Raw genomic sequence first — 14,829 nt, forward strand, 5'->3', positions numbered from 1 at the left:
ATCAGTAGAGGCTCAGCCAGGCCGGGCACAGAGCATGCCAATGTGGCTGTGGCCCAGATAGTAAGTGGCCCCAGGCTAGGGAAGGGAGCCCAAGGACTCTGCCAACCGTCTCAGCCCCTGAAGAGCTGCAGCCCTGCATCTGCCCGGGCTGTGCCTGTGCCAAGAAATGGCATGGCACACGTGGAACAGGGATGAGAGCTGGAGCTCCGGCCCTGAGGGTGCAGAGAAGTGGGACCCCCGAGAAGGCAGAGCCTGGACTTGGAAGAGTGGTCCTCTGGGGAGTCAGATCATCCCTCAGGAGCAGCCCAAGGCCTTCCAAGGTTGCACCCTGGCCAGTGGGGGTATCACACCGGCTCCAGGAGCTCTGCTTTCCTCCTCAGTTGGATTTCTAGGTTCTGTGCTGGGGGACAACTTGGCCCTTAGTCTCTAGGACTTTGGTGGAAGGCTCAGAAATTCGTGGGCCTTAGAGCTACCTCTGATGCCCGTCTTGTGTGAGCATTTGCCTTTCCTGAAAAGCCCTGTGGAAGAAGAATCTGAAACCAGATCTTAGCCCCTCAAGCCTCAGGCTCCTCAGCTGTGAAATGGGCAGACACAGGTGGATGGGAAGACTGGCTTTGGGTCTAAGGAGGGTCAGAGGACGGGACCCAGGACCCCAGTCTTGTGCCCACCTCCACCCCATCCACAGCTCTGGACATGAGTTTCTCGCCTGCCTAAAAGATCACAGCACTAACTGGATCCCAGGGACTCCTGTGAAGGCCCTCCTTTCCCAGGAGCTCCTGGGTGGTGGGAAGTTAACGCTACATACAGGCCAGGTGAGGGCACAGGCAGGGGATAGGGGCTAGCGCTGTCCTCAGAGCTACCACCACGTCCTCCACAGCCGGGCCATGGCTCCATGCAAGGCCTGTGGGGTGAGGATTGGGGTGGTCAGTGTCCAGGCTTGAAGTGCCTGTGGGTAGTGGCCCAAGGAGTAAGCTGGGGGGAAGGGCTGCAGGCAGCGGTCAGTGTGGAGTGAGCCTGGGCACTGCATGTGCCAGGCGGGCACTCAGTGGTGCCTATTTCATGCCACTGCGCAGCACCTGGTTGGCCGCGATGAGCATGACGCTGATGATGAAGGCGATGGCGAAGGCGCAGATCAGGCTCTTGCGCACGCACGTCTGGCGGATCTGCTGGTTGGAACAGGCTGCAGCCGCCCACCAGGAACACCAGGGAGAGACAGAAGAGGACAGCGAAGGGATGGAATCAGGTCTGCACTTTGGCACATGGACTTGACTTGGGGCAAACAAGGACACAAGGCTGGGGACCAGGAGCCCCCGTGCAAACCCCTGGAATGTCCCTCTGCTGAGCACTGGAACCCACCCACAGAGTCCCAAGGCAGGCCACTCACTCTCCACGTCCACAGGACACTCCTCGGCAGTGCCCAGGTGGCTCTCCTCTTCTGTCATGATGATGTTCTCGATGTCCTTCATGGACAGGTGCTCGCAGAAGGTGTCATAGAGGAGTCGCTTCAGCTCGTCCACCGTCAGCTTCTGCATGTCACACTTGGGTGGCAAAAGGGACAAGCGCTCTGGCCTCTACCCGCCACAGTCCCCACCCAGCACCCCAGAGGTACACAAGCCCAAAGGCAGGCCTCCAGATCCCATAAGACTAGAACCACCTAGTCCATTCCCCCAAGGAGGAGCCCAGGCCTCCAGGAGCAGGTCGTCACGTGGACAGTGGTCACCCCCCCTCATCACAGTGTGGGTCTAACACTCAGGCCCCTCAACACCTCCACACTTACATCGCAGAGTCCCCGGCAGCCAGGGCATACCTTCCAGAAGACAGTGTCAAAGTCAGTGCCGTGGAACTTCTCTGGGATCCCCGAGGTGGAAAGCTTGGGGCCCAGGAGTGTTACAAACTCCTCAAAGTCCACTTGGCCATCACCTAGAGTGGGCACAGGGCTAATGAATGGGTCATACTGAAAGCAGGATCAGGCATCCCAGAGTTCAAAAGACATGAACTGGAGTATTGGCCTGCCTCAGACCTTCCATGGCACCTCAGCCCCTTCCCTGAGCCTCAGTCAATTTCAGGGATGCCTAATAGGCCAGGCTCTGAGCTGGTGTTGAGGCTACCACATGTGATGGGGTCCTACTGGAGACTGGGGGAGGCGAGCAGCAGATGGTCCCCAGATGTGGGAGACTCCTAGTACACTCAGAACTAACTCTCCATGGCTCCTCAGCACAGTGCTGGTCACCCTTTCCGCCATCCCCATGGGAAATGAGACTCAGCATGAAGCCGGCTGCCCAGACTAGTGCCTGCTCCCTGGAGGGAGAGGAAAGGGGAAGAGATAACAGGTGGACTGAAGCAGGGGGGACTAATCATTCTTAGGAGTTTTTCTGCAATAAAATACCAGATGGCAAATACAGCCACCATTTGTTGGCGTGGTGGGAGCTTAGATATTTATTCCACCCTCTTTTTCCATGCTTAAATCTTTCTCAGACCACAGAGTGGGTGGGGCAGTCTTGGGCCCTGTGTGTAGCTGGGACTGTCACACCTCCTCTGGCCTCTACTTTCTAAGCTGAGGAGAGCTAGTAGATCATGACCACCCAGGAAGCAGGGGTCCAGAGTGCACTCAGCCTCCGTGGCTCAGACCCAGGGCCTAGGTGATGGTGGGCAAGTAAATCAAGGCAGGGCGTCTCACCATCCATGTCTAGCCGCTGGATGATAACCTCCAGCTCCACCTCGTTGGGCATGTAACCCAGGGAGCGCATGGCCGTTCCCAGCTCCTGCTTAGAGATGAAGCCATTGCCATCACGGTCAAACACCTTGAAGGCTTCTCGGATCTCTGTGGAGGAACAGAAGGCTAAAACCTCAGCCCTGTCCCCAAGAGCCCCTTGCCCAGATTTCTGGGATCGGACAGTCCCACTCAGAACCTAGAGCTCTGTTGAGAACCAGTCACAAAGTGTCCAGGACACACTCTTGGGGGCCCTGGACAGGCCAGGCAGAGGAGACAGGTGCACCTGGCCCGAGTCAGTGGCCACCATGGGTCTGGCAGGCCTCCTGGTATGCTCAGGACTACACCATGTGGTGCGCGCAGGGAGAAGACCAGATTGACCGGCCAGGTTAGCCGCTGGAGGCTCCCCACTTGGCATTATCTTGCCTCATCTTCCTGCTGGGCTTCCGCTCCCAGTTCAGACTCTTGCCTTCAGGCAGCACATGGTGGGATGGCCACATGACTCTAGCTAGTGAGTGATGGCTAGAATTCACGGGCCTCCTGGTTTAGACAAAATAGGTATAAAGGCTGATCCCACCAGGCCCAGGCATGTTCTCTGAGCTTCATGCTGTCCGTAGTACAGTAGGGAAGACTGAGGACCTGAGGGATTCTGGGAGGAACGATACATTTGACTGGGACCTTGGGACCAAGCAACTCAACATATGTTCTCAGGCCAGCCTTAGTCTCATCCACAGCAAATGGGTGCAATATGTGAGCATCATTGAAACAAAAACAGCAGGGAACATGGGAACCCTAACTGCTCACCTTTGCCTGCCTCCCACCCCCACCCCACCCCCCACCCCGTCTCTCTGTCTCTCTGCTGCTGTCCCTTGATTATCACACCCAGCAGGGTCCTAAAGAACATTTTCCCAGAGGAACAGACTTCAATCCATGAGACCCAGCTCCCAGAGGGCTCCTTGTTCACTTGGCAGCCTCCTGGCCGCTTTGTCTATGTTGTTCCCCTGGGTAGAATTTCACTCAGCAGGCAAAGTGAAGTCGTGTGTGTATGTGTGTGTGTGTGTGTGTGTGTGTGTGTGTGTGTGTGTGTGTGTGTGTGAGAATAAAGACACTGCAGACCTAGAATGGTTTATGGAGGCCAGGAGGTCAGCCTAGCTCGGTGTGGATTCAAGGCTACTACACTATCCTGCTAGTTACACTATCACAGGCCTGACGACTTCATAAGCCCTGAAATGGCTGTAAAAGCTCATACTTTCCCTGGCCTTAGGAGAACAGGGAGTGCAGGCCAGTCTGTTGGCCCCACCACAGAGCAGAAATCATGGCCCACAGAAAGGTGGCTTGGCCTCAGGTCCCGGTCCTCATCTGGCTCTTCCATGTGGGATTACATGAAATCTAGAGGTCAGAGTCTCACAGGCAGGCTGAGGTAAACATTGCCCCCCGCCCCACACACCTTAGGCAAGTCTTGGGGACTGGTTTCTGCATCAAGAGCTTTAGAGCCAAGAAAGTGGCTGGGCTGGTAGATCTGAGCCAGATCCAGGGGGTACTGACAACCCTGGACCCTAGTAACTCCAGGCCAAGTACCACCAACATTTTCCTGGGCCCTGAAGGAGGCAATGTGCCCCTTGTGGCCAGAGATGACCTGGCAGCAGCCAGGGCTGCTGCAGATGGGCTGCTGCGGAGAGTCCAGTTAATGGGGAGTGTCTGGATAGCTTGCGTTCCCCCCCCCCCATTTCTAACCACGCTGTCACCTTTCTGGACCGGTGTCCTGGACTCAGTCCCCGGGGAGCCTCTCAAGCTTGGGGACACCAAGACTGCTTTGAACCTGCAGCATGTTTCTGTTCCCATATCAAACTCAGATGTAGCCTAGATTCCCAGCTAGCATGATTCAGTCTCTCTGCCCCAAGCTGGCCTTGCCTTTTCTCCGGTTGCCCACCCCTCCACACATCTGCTCTTTCCCTAAACTGGATTGTTCTGGGACAGGTGGGTCTTGTCCACAGTGTCCCCATTACCTGGAACAGGGCCTGCCACTGAAGCATAGACATGCTGGGTGATGAAACTGACGTGGGAGCCGTCTCCTCGAGCACTCGGAGAGAGACTCAAGTAGAGGTTTATGCACCTCGGTACACGGTCTCTGGGCCACCCACAGAAGAGAGAAATAAAGCTGAAAGTGAGGGAACCAGGCACGGGTTGGTTTGGGGAACCTCAAAGTCAGAAATTGTACCCCTTGGAGAATGATGCCCATTAGGGAGCTCAAGGAAGCATGCCAAAGTCCTAGATCCAGTGGGGGCCGCTGTGGAAGCCACCCTCTGCTGTGAGCTGAGGTCTGAGCTATACTTCCCACCTTGGCAGGGTTCAAGGTGACTCCTCAATTGCAGGGATGCCTCCGTGCCCTTTTCTGAGGCCCCCGAGGAAAATGCACCAGACAGGAGAGACAATAACGAGCAAGTGACTCTCCAGGCATATGCTCAGGGGACAGGCTCTGAGACAACCGTGTGGGTACCAAAGACATCCCGGGCAGGGCTGACCTCCCAAGGCTACTGGGTAAACTCCCAGCTGTCCACTCTCCATCCACTGTGCATCACCCCCCACACACACAGCACACACACACACACACACACACACACACACACACACACACACACAGAGCACACCTAGCTCACACTAATGTTTTAGAGCACCAACCCAGCCCAGTCCACCTCCATCTGCCTACAGAGGCCCAGTTCAGGCATCATCTTCTCAGTCAGAGTATTCTGATGTGACAGACCCAGGTTTGAGTCCCAGCTCTGGCCCATCGTTGCTGTTTCCCTGTTCAATGGGACTTTCTGCAATGATGAAATGAGAAATCGTATGTGCAAGTGTTTGACCAAACCTGGCTTTGACGTGGCCATTGTAAAGCAGATCATCCCAGATGGCAGTGTGGAAAGGGAAAGGTCTGGGTGAACCTGGGATGCCAGGCTGGCCTGCCTGCTGCCTGGGACCAACACCCAAAGCCTGAGTTTGAATTCTAATTCTCCTGCTCAGCAGCCAAGACCTGGGCAAGGCACTTACTTCCCTCCGAGTCTCAGATGCCTCCTCCGCTGTGAGACCGGGGGGGGGGGGGGGGGGGGGGGGGGGGGTTCTTGTCCCATGGCTGGGGCCTGGCCTCTGCGAAGGACTCCCTCAAGGGGTGGGTGTCCGGGTGCCTGTCACTGTATGCCATGGACAATCACTGCATTCCCCGAAAGCCTTGCTCCTTCCCTACGCTGTGAGGCCAGGCAAAACTCATTGTACTCCATCTTGGCATGGGGATGTCTGGCCCGGAAATGGGCTGGCAGGACCTCTAGGTTTCCAGGCTGATATTGTCTCCTCCTTGCCATTTTGAACCTGACATCTCAGACCCTCCCCAACCTGTGGAGCTGCACAGGGGCCCGAGACTCCAGCAAACCCAAAAGGAAGCCAGCCCTCTGCCAGAGAGTTTGAGTCTAGATAGCTAGGGAACACTGGCAGGGGCAGTAGTCATCCTCTGTGGTGCCTGCCGTTCTCCGTGGCGTTGGCCCTGCGCCCCAACTCTCCATCCTCCCTGAATTTTTGGCCTGTGCAGAGGCAGCTGATGAGCTTGGCTTCAGGAGGCAAGGGCAAAAAGGGGGGTGGCCCTACACCAGTGCCCCCAATTGGCCACCCTCAACACAGGCTCAACAGTCAAGTGCCCGCCTCAGAACCCAGCTGCGTGGTCACTTGCCCCTCCCCTCTTTCTGGCCAGTCACTCCCAGGCCTGCCCTTCAATGCTGGACCCCACTGTCTCAGTGACCAGTCTGTCTTGGTGTTCCTGGAGGTCCCTGCTTGGATGCATTTCAGAACAGGGGTATGTTCCAACTATGGTGGGGTATTCAGGACAAATGTGGGAGCACACTTGCCTCTCTCACGGGCTGGGTGGGCCTCCAAGTTAACTCTGTCCATTCCTTTCCTCCTCTTGCCATAGCCATGCTCAGCTCCCAGGGCCACAGGCCCCCAGTCCTTGCCCCCAGCTTGCCCTCTTGGTCCAATGCTCATGCCCCTTGCTGCCTTGCCTCGTGGGCACTACATACTCCAAGCTCGGAAGGTGCTCTTCCTCAGCCTCCTCTGTTGTTACATTTGGGTCCTCAGCCCCCACTGCCAGGCCCTGTGCTGAGTACTCCCACGGCATTCTCTGCCACCATCCATCCTGGAAATGCCAATGCCAACCCCCTTTTATAGATGGGGAAACCAGGCCTCAGAGGCAAATGATTGTCCAAGTTCACTCCATGAGCCAAGTGTGGAGACTCGAACCTAGTGCCACCTGGCTGTTCTCATCTCACTGCCACATTCCCCTCCTCCCTTCCTGCTCCGGGTCCTCCTCCCCACGCAGGTCGACTGCCCCCCTGGATTTCTGCGGCAGGCAGGCACAAGGTGTCTGCAGCATTTCACTCCAGGCCACCAACTTCCCTACCTAGTCCGTGTGGCTCCCTCACTTCTAACGATGGGCCTGGGTCTTCCCCTGACTGCTCTGGGACAGGAATGCTAGTGTGTCCTGGAGAGGTGGAGGGGACAAAAGTAGCATCTGTACGAAGGACAGCCACTCTGCACCCAGCCCTGGCATTCAAGCCCGCTGCAAGGAGCCCAGGGCCTGGAGAGGGCCTTCAGGCTTTCAGCAGCCAAGAAGAATCATGGAGAACTTTCTGTCTTCATGTGTAGATTCCCACAGGCGTCTGCTGGCTCTGTGCCCTCTACCTGCCAGCCACGGGGATGGCCCTGTCCTTCAGGTGCCCCTGCACCAGGGCCCCTCTGCTAGCTCTGAAGGGGATCAGAGAGAAGCAGGGAGTGTGTCTGGTGCGTTGGTGACTAACGCCACTGGGCTTCTGCCAGCATGCCCGCTGGATGGCTCGGACGGATTGAGCCTCCCTGCCCTTGCACTGCCCACCCCTGCATGCCAGTCTCTCAGCTTCTCCCTATCCTGAGTGTGCACTCTAGGACCAAGGGATCAGGAGTGGAGGAACCTAGTGAGACCTGGAACTGTGGAGTCAGGGGCATGGTGGGGGTGCTGGGAGCAAACCTGCCCGGGGTCTGGGAAGACATGTTGCCTCTGTCCCAGGAATGAGGAGGAAGGGATGGATGAAGGCTTCTGTGTGGCCCAGAATAAAAGACAATAAAGTAAAGGAAAACTGGCCTGTGCCCTGTGCCCCTCCTGGCCCCTACCACCTCCCTCCTCGACCTGAAGGAGGCTCTGCTTTGGTTCAGACAGGACAGGACCTGGGTTTCACAGGGTGAGTGCTAAGGTCAGGTCAGGGACAGCATCCTTCCGTCTGTCTGTGCCTGTGATGAGACTGAGACCCCCTCTACGGCTTTTCCTGTACCTGAGTTCGTGGGGGCTGGCCGTGGGAAGCAGGTGTCTGGTGGCCTGTGGTGCAGTGAGCATGGTAGTTGCTTTCTCTTTCCACAGTCTACTCGCCCCAAATTTGCCCCAGACCAGGCCTGGGCTGAGGAAGGACTTTCCGAATGCCTCCCTACTGGGCTCTCACTACTGTCTTTTCCTGTGTCGCTCCCTCCAACGCACTCCTATGGGCTCAGATGAGACCCCAGAGTTGAAACCCCTCGACTCCAGGGATCGGGATCGGAGACAGGTCCATTCTCTGGGTATTATCAGCCCCTCCCCCAGCAGCCGACAAACATCCTAAGGGACCAAGATTCCCATCAGCTCAGAGTCCCCGACTCCACTCCATATGGGGCCTCAAGAGGCCTGGGGGAGGGGAATCATGAGCACACCCCCGCCCCCAATCTCAGCAGAGAAAGAGCTAGGGAGGCCCCAGGGGTCTCACTGCGCCCCAGGACACTCAGTCCCGGAACCCCAGCCCCTGCCTGCTGCGCCGATCTTCACTAGCCAACTGCCTGCGGTCCCTGTTCCCGAAAGGCAAAGGACTAGGGTCGGGGGAGGCTTGGGTTCCGGCCTCTGCCTTTCCCTTCCAGGCTTCGCTATCGAGACTGAGCCTCCCAATCCGGCCACTTGTTGTCGCCACCGCCTCCCGGCCGCTTCGGCAGCGCACGGGTGGGGGGTCCCTCGCAGGGCCGCAGAAGGGGATGAGGGCAACCCCGCACGCGGCAGGAGCGGGGCAGGAGCGGGGCAGTCGCCCTCTCCCCTTCTGCCGCTGCCGAAGCAGATTGGATTCTGAACGCGACACGAGCGGAATGTCAATAGGAGCGCAGAGCCACGGGCGGGCGCCGTGGAAGGGATCAGGATGCGGGCGCTCCGGCGGCGGGCGCGGGGGGCACAGTTCGGACTCCCCACTTCAGCCCCCGCCGCCTTGCCGCACCGTCACCGCGGGCCACGCGGCCCAGTGACCCCGCTGCGGGGCCCCGCAAGTTTCCGCAGCGCCGGGGGCCACGCGGGCAGGGGCCGCGCTGTCCCCCGCGCCGCGGCGACCCCTACCGCGGAGCCCGGAGCTACCGGGCCGTCCCGCCTCCCGCGCAGCCGCTCATCCGAGTCGCGCAGCAGGGTCCCCGGCGCCCCCCGGCCAGCCAGCGCGGCACCTGGGCGCACAGGTAGGAGGGCGCGTGGCGGGGGTCCCGGCGGGGCACTCACCCTCCAGCTCGTCCTCAGGGATATCCACCGGGCGCTGCTCTGACAGCAGGTTGGGCACGGTGTAGATGCCCCGGTACATCAACGCCGCCGTCACCGGGTGGAACGGCATCTTGGAGGCTCCGCGCCCGCCCGCCCGCCGCAAACTTTGAGGCCGGGGCTCATGGGCCGCCGGCGGCCCCGGGGGCGGCTGGAGCGGGCGGGGCGCGCGGGGCGGCGCGCGGTGGCGGCGGCGAGGTACGGGACACCCGCCCGGGACCTAGCGCCCCCGCGCCCCGGGCCGCCGGGCCATGCCGCCAGCTCCCTCGTCGGGCTCCCGGCTGGGGCCTCGCAGGGACAGCGGGGGCGGCGTCGCTCCGGCCTCTTGGCTCCGACCGCCCCGCGCTGCGCTCCCTCCGCGCTGCCCCGCGCGCTCCGCGCTGCTCGCCCGCTTGCTGGTGCGGCCGCCCGGCCCGCCGCTCCGGCTCCCGCCGCCGCCGCCGCCGCCGCCGCCTGCACTCTCGCTCGCTCGCTCGCTCGCTCTGTGCGGCGCTCGCCGCGCTCCCTCCTCCCCCGCCCGCCCCTCCCGCCCCCGCCCCTTCCCGCCGCCGGCCCCTGAGCGGCCGCCCCGAGGCTGCCCCGGCGCCTTCTCTCCCGTTCGCCCCGATTCTGCTTTCCCCCCAGTCTGCTTCGGATTGCTGTCTCCCGCACCCCACGTTCTCAGCCAGCGGGACCAGGGTGGTGTGGACTGGGGGTGGAGCTGTTCCTTGTACCCACTGTCCCACCTGCCCCCTCTAACCCTCCCCCAGCCAGCGCCGAGAGATGAGAACTAACGGCTAGAGACCCAGAAAGGTGAGGTTGCCCCAGGCGCGGGGTCCTCAAAACCAGTAATCCTCATGTTGGTGCCGGGTGAGGCTCCAAGGTAGGGAAACTGAGGCTTAGAAAAGGACGTTGGCCAAGGTCACCAAGCAGGGCCAAGCACAGATCTGCAGGAGACTCTACCGGCCTGTGGCTGACACCAGCAGTTGACTGGATCCCACACAGGGCTCTAGTCCTGGATCCTTTCTGAGCCCTTGCCACTCAGCTTGCAGAGCAGAAGCCAAGGTCTATCTCATGTCCCCAGGGGCAGTGAGGAGGAGACAGACGACCCAGAGCCTGTTGGTCACATGGCTGCAGGTTAGACCATCCTCGGGACTTGAGCATGTGTGCTACGGGGGTGGGAGCAAGTGTCTGAGGGTAGCATGTGCATGTGTTTATCTTTATCCTTCGTCCAGGACACTGTGTACATGCATTTTCAAATCCACATGCAGATGAGTGTCTGAAGTACGCATGACCACCTACATGTGCCAGGACAGTGAGCTGGCAGGGAAGGGCATAAGCCTGGAGGCAGGTGTGTGCAGGTGTGAAGGCCCTTGAGCTGGGAGTGGCATGTATATATGAGCAGAGATGCGTGTGTACATGTACAATTATGGGAGATGGTGACCCTCTGGCCTGGGTGGGCCTCAGCTGGCCTCAGTCTTTCTTGGAACCCCCGTCTGAACTATCTCCCTGCCCCCTTGGGTCCAATCAGCCAAAGGCCCCAGCAGGGGAGCTGATTGCCACCGCCCAGCCCGGCCATGCCCTTCTCAAGCTGATTACATTTTTCTGCTTGTTTCTGCTTTTGTTGATGATTAATCATAGCCCTGTCTTGGGCCCGGAGAGAGGGGGTTCAGTGAGAGACACCAGCCCCAGGCACCCTAGGCCAAGGCAGGCTTGAGTCTTTCAGCACTTGGACACGCTCTGAATCTCTCAGAGGCATATGAAACCTGTAGAGAAGCCAGGCAAACCCCAGCTGTCACCTGAGTGTCCGCCCCAGGCCTCTGGACCAGCTTGCTGCCTGCTCAGACCTGGGGTTGGAGCTGTAAGTACGCCCAGAAAAGCCCCCACCCCCACCCCTTGTCCACTTGCCCACCCACCAGTCAGCTGAATCCTCGAGACCCTTTAGGATTTCTAACGGAGCAGAGCCGTGACGCAGGAAGTACCAGCCACAGACTCAGCAGACGCTGGGCTCCTACATCTAACACCTTCTTTCTGTGGGACTTCAGTCATGTCCCTTAACCTCCCAGGGCCTCAGTTTCCCCACATGTGAGGTAAACGTGGCAAGGCTACTTCTCAGGCAAGGGTAAAAATAAAATGATTTAATGTGAATCATTTTTGACGATGTTCCCCAAATCTCTTGAAGTTTTCCCATTAGCACAAAAATCCCCCCCATGGGAACACGAACTAATCATCATAGTGTGAAGGATTGATTGAGGGGTATTCTGTAAGCGCCTCACTTGCTAAGCTTTCCCAGACAGTTTGCTACTGGGCTAAGGGAGAGGGTTGGAGCCTGCTGACAGACTAGCAGGAAGCAGACCTCTTCGTGCTTTCTTGGGAGACTGCCACAGTGGGACAAGGCAGCTCCCTCCGGTTCCCTGAAGCCCCTGGCCTCGCTGTCCAGCCAGGGAAATCTCAAAAGAGGCAGAAAGGAATCAAGAAAAAAATCAAGTGGACATCCTCCATACAGCCGGGCCCTGCAAGTCTGTGCTGAAGGTGCAGGTGGCCATGGATACAGGGGCTGACCCCCAGACATTGACCTTGGTCTGCATCCAAGGGATCAAGCTGTCCAGTCATGTGACCAGGGTACTCCCCAGAACAAGCACCCTCCCTGTCTACGTGGCAGGCACTCTGAGATGATAGCTTTAGCATCATAGTGTACCACCCTCTCTTGGGCAATCTTTGACATTTCAGTCCCCTGGTGACTCAAGCTGGTCCCTCCAACTCTCCCCTGATGCAAAGCCACAGTCCAGGACCCTCTAGCTGCTGACTCAGTGGGCTGCCCCTTAGCACTACACTTTCTGGACTAGTAGCTGTACCTGTTCCCCTTTGCCTGCTGGCTGGGGACATAGGACATACCTGGGCTATGCATGCAAACTGCCTGGTCCCTCTCCTCAATCCCTTGCTCCCAATCATAGGCAGGGGCGTGCCTGCTGAGGGAGCTGTAGAGACCAAATCCAGCTGTAGAGCCATTTGAGGCCGAGGCAGGGGCTCCCGAGGCCAGGCTCTGGGATGTGCTGGCCTCCCTGCTCTTCTAGACTCTGGGAACTCCTGTCAACCTCCTCCCCCCTCCAGTGCTGTGTATGACATTCAATAGACAGACCCCATGTGCCCAGACCCTGCATTTGATGCCAGTATGACGGCAAGGAACTGCTCGTGCCAAGGGCCCACAGAGCAAGGGCCACAGGCTGCAGGGTGTGCCCGAGGCTGAAATCTGCTGTCTGATGTAGGTGGGTAAAGCTTTTACAGAGGGGCATGGAAGCAAGACTTCAAAAATCTCAGGGCATGGGGGCAGGAGCAGGATGTGTTGAATAGTCAGAATTCTAGGAGGCAGCGCTCACCAGCAGGGGTCCTCCTTGAGCCTCAGCTTCCTCATCTATTAAATGGGAGCACATCGAAGTGTAGAACGGCAAGATTCTCGTTTCATCAAGCCAGGAGAAGTCTGGTGTGGAGTGAGGAGGTTAGAGGTGTGAGGTTACTCTTAGCTTTAGAAGGCAGGCTCTGGGGGCTGGAGAGAAGGCTCAGCGGTTGAGAGCACTGTCTGCTCTTCCAGAGGATCCGGGTTCAATTCCCAGCACCCACATGGCAGCTCACGCCTGTCTGTAACTCCAGTTCCAGGGGACCTGACACCCTCACACAGACACACATGCAGGCAAAACACCAATGCACGTAAAATAAACACAAAAAAGGCAGGTTTGAGTCTGCATCCCTCAGGTTCCCCGTGTGTGGGCTGGGGCTGGGCTGGACTCGGGCAGAGGAACATGAACACCTGTGAAGTGAATAAGAGAGTGGATGGATGAACGACAGTCACCCAGCTGCCCTGTCCTCTCTTCACATCAAGGGAGCAGACGGTGCGGTGCGATCACAGGGTGTGAATTATGTCTGTCGCTCCCAGCTGGGGGAAGGAGTTACTGCCATCACACTGCGTTCCTTCAGGGCCCACTGGGAGATGCATGGGCCCCAGGCCTGCCCAAGGGGGTCTCCTGGACCTCAGGGCTTAGCCTCCGCCAAAGAGGCTGGGGAGTGCGGAAAGGTGATTCACTCACTGAAAGCTGAAACCAACCGTTGGTTTTCTCAACAGCCCTCCAGCGAGAGAGGAGGAGCCAGGGTTCACCAAGTCCAGACGCTGACCCCTTCCTCCCAAGGGCAGCAGAGTTCCTGCCCTGCCTAAGCCAGGGCCCTTCCTTCTGGGCAGTGGAGGCCTCTCTTTTCAAGATAACACACTCCCTGGCTGGACCTGCACTCTGCCGCCCGCTGCCGCTTGCCACCCACGTTCAGCACCAGGGAGAGCGCCCAGCAGAGCTTTGGCAGGCCCTGAGCTGAAAGGAAATGGTGTAGGACCCAGGAGAGCCTGCCAAGACAACCTGAACCAGTGACCAGAGGAAGCCAAACTTGAAGGAAGGTAAGCACCAAGGTCATGTCTGCACCATTGGCCACAGTCAAAGGCCTGACTGGAGAGAAGCTGTGGGATAGAGAGGCACAGGTTGGGGAAAGGGGGTGTCTAGGGACAGCAAAGGCTCTGGCCTCTGCTCCTTGGCTAGAGAACAACGTTGTTCCAAGAACCCAGTGGGGACAGTGTCTGGAGGTGACTAAAATATTCATTGTCCAGGCACTCACTTGATGAATAATGGCGTTTATAAGCTTGCAGACTCAGGCTGGGCCAGGAGAGGGTGCAGTCCGGAACCTGTGGGCCCCGTTTTCTCTGATCCCTGTCCTGTACGGAACACCCCTCTGAGCCTTCAGTCCAGCTCCTGAAGGTGATAGGATCAAACATGACCGCATGAGGGACACCAGAGAGGGCAGTCCTTAAATCTGTTGCTTTTCCAGAAGCAACTTGAGGATGGAAAAGCACCTGGAGGTGTGGGATTCAGGGTGACTGTGATGAACCCTGACTGCAGGTTGTCACTGGCTTTGTGCCCTGATGATGGCAACTGTCTTGGCCTCAGTTTCCTGTCCTGTGAAATGGGCTCATGCTGCTAGCACACAGAGTAATGAAGGTGAGGGTAGCTGATGCCCCATCCCTGGCTCTAGACTTCCTGAGCCTATTCTCTGGCTCCCATGATCCTTTGGGCCTAGGAGTGGCCTCACCTAGCTGTACTGAGACAAGCTAAATGACAGAAGAGATGTGATCACAGATGGAGAGACACTTACGACCCTCAGGGCGAGGTTGGCCCTCAGTAACCATAGAAACCTAGCCCACCAGACACACGTTCAGGCATTCAGCCCCTTAGCCTGAAAAACGCTGCTTGCACTGGGTGTACTTTTAAGGCTCAGTGGAGCCTCCCGGGGAATGGAAAGAAGACTGGAGGGGAAAACGGGAAAATGATTAGAGGTGGAAGAGTTTGGGGTGTCTTGCCCAGAAAGCAACAGGGACCCCAGGCCTCAGTATTCCCCTCAGGAAAGTGGGAGCCTCTGGTTGGGGACTGGTAGAACTACAGGCTGTGAGGCAGCATGGGAACCAGGACTTTGGAAGGAGGGGAGGGAACCATGGTGTCACCAG

General features: G+C 58.3%; 1 protein-coding gene and 1 long non-coding RNA gene across 10 annotated transcripts in view; one reads left to right on the forward strand and one right to left on the reverse strand.

The window, feature by feature from the left end:
- Cabp7 (calcium binding protein 7) lies at positions 1 to 9,728 on the reverse strand. Its single transcript, XM_052736378.1, has 5 exons — positions 9,279 to 9,728; positions 2,678 to 2,821; positions 1,808 to 1,920; positions 1,385 to 1,538; positions 1 to 1,180 (listed from the first exon to the last, which is right to left on the reverse strand). Exons 1-5 carry the CDS (start codon positions 9,385 to 9,387, stop codon positions 1,053 to 1,055), a joined length of 648 nt encoding a protein of 215 aa, XP_052592338.1. The 5' UTR covers positions 9,388 to 9,728; the 3' UTR covers positions 1 to 1,052.
- LOC128109163 (uncharacterized) overlaps positions 5,832 to 14,829 on the forward strand; it is a 26,622-nt gene continuing 17,624 nt past the window's right edge. For 5 of the 9 annotated variants that reach the window (XR_008217702.1, XR_008217697.1, XR_008217700.1 and 2 more), the window contains exons 1-2: positions 9,853 to 10,430; positions 13,411 to 13,731. This is a non-coding gene — a long non-coding RNA (uncharacterized LOC128109163). Of the gene's footprint in view, positions 9,239 to 9,852; positions 10,431 to 13,410; positions 13,732 to 14,829 lie in introns of those variants that run through there. The other 4 variants (XR_008217701.1, XR_008217703.1, XR_008217706.1 and 1 more) reach the window with 4 other exon arrangements.

Source organism: Peromyscus californicus, unplaced genomic scaffold (assembly GCF_007827085.1).
Source record: "Peromyscus californicus insignis strain IS unplaced genomic scaffold, ASM782708v3 Scaffold_13__1_contigs__length_99412109, whole genome shotgun sequence".
Taxonomy (NCBI): Eukaryota; Metazoa; Chordata; class Mammalia; order Rodentia; family Cricetidae; genus Peromyscus; species Peromyscus californicus.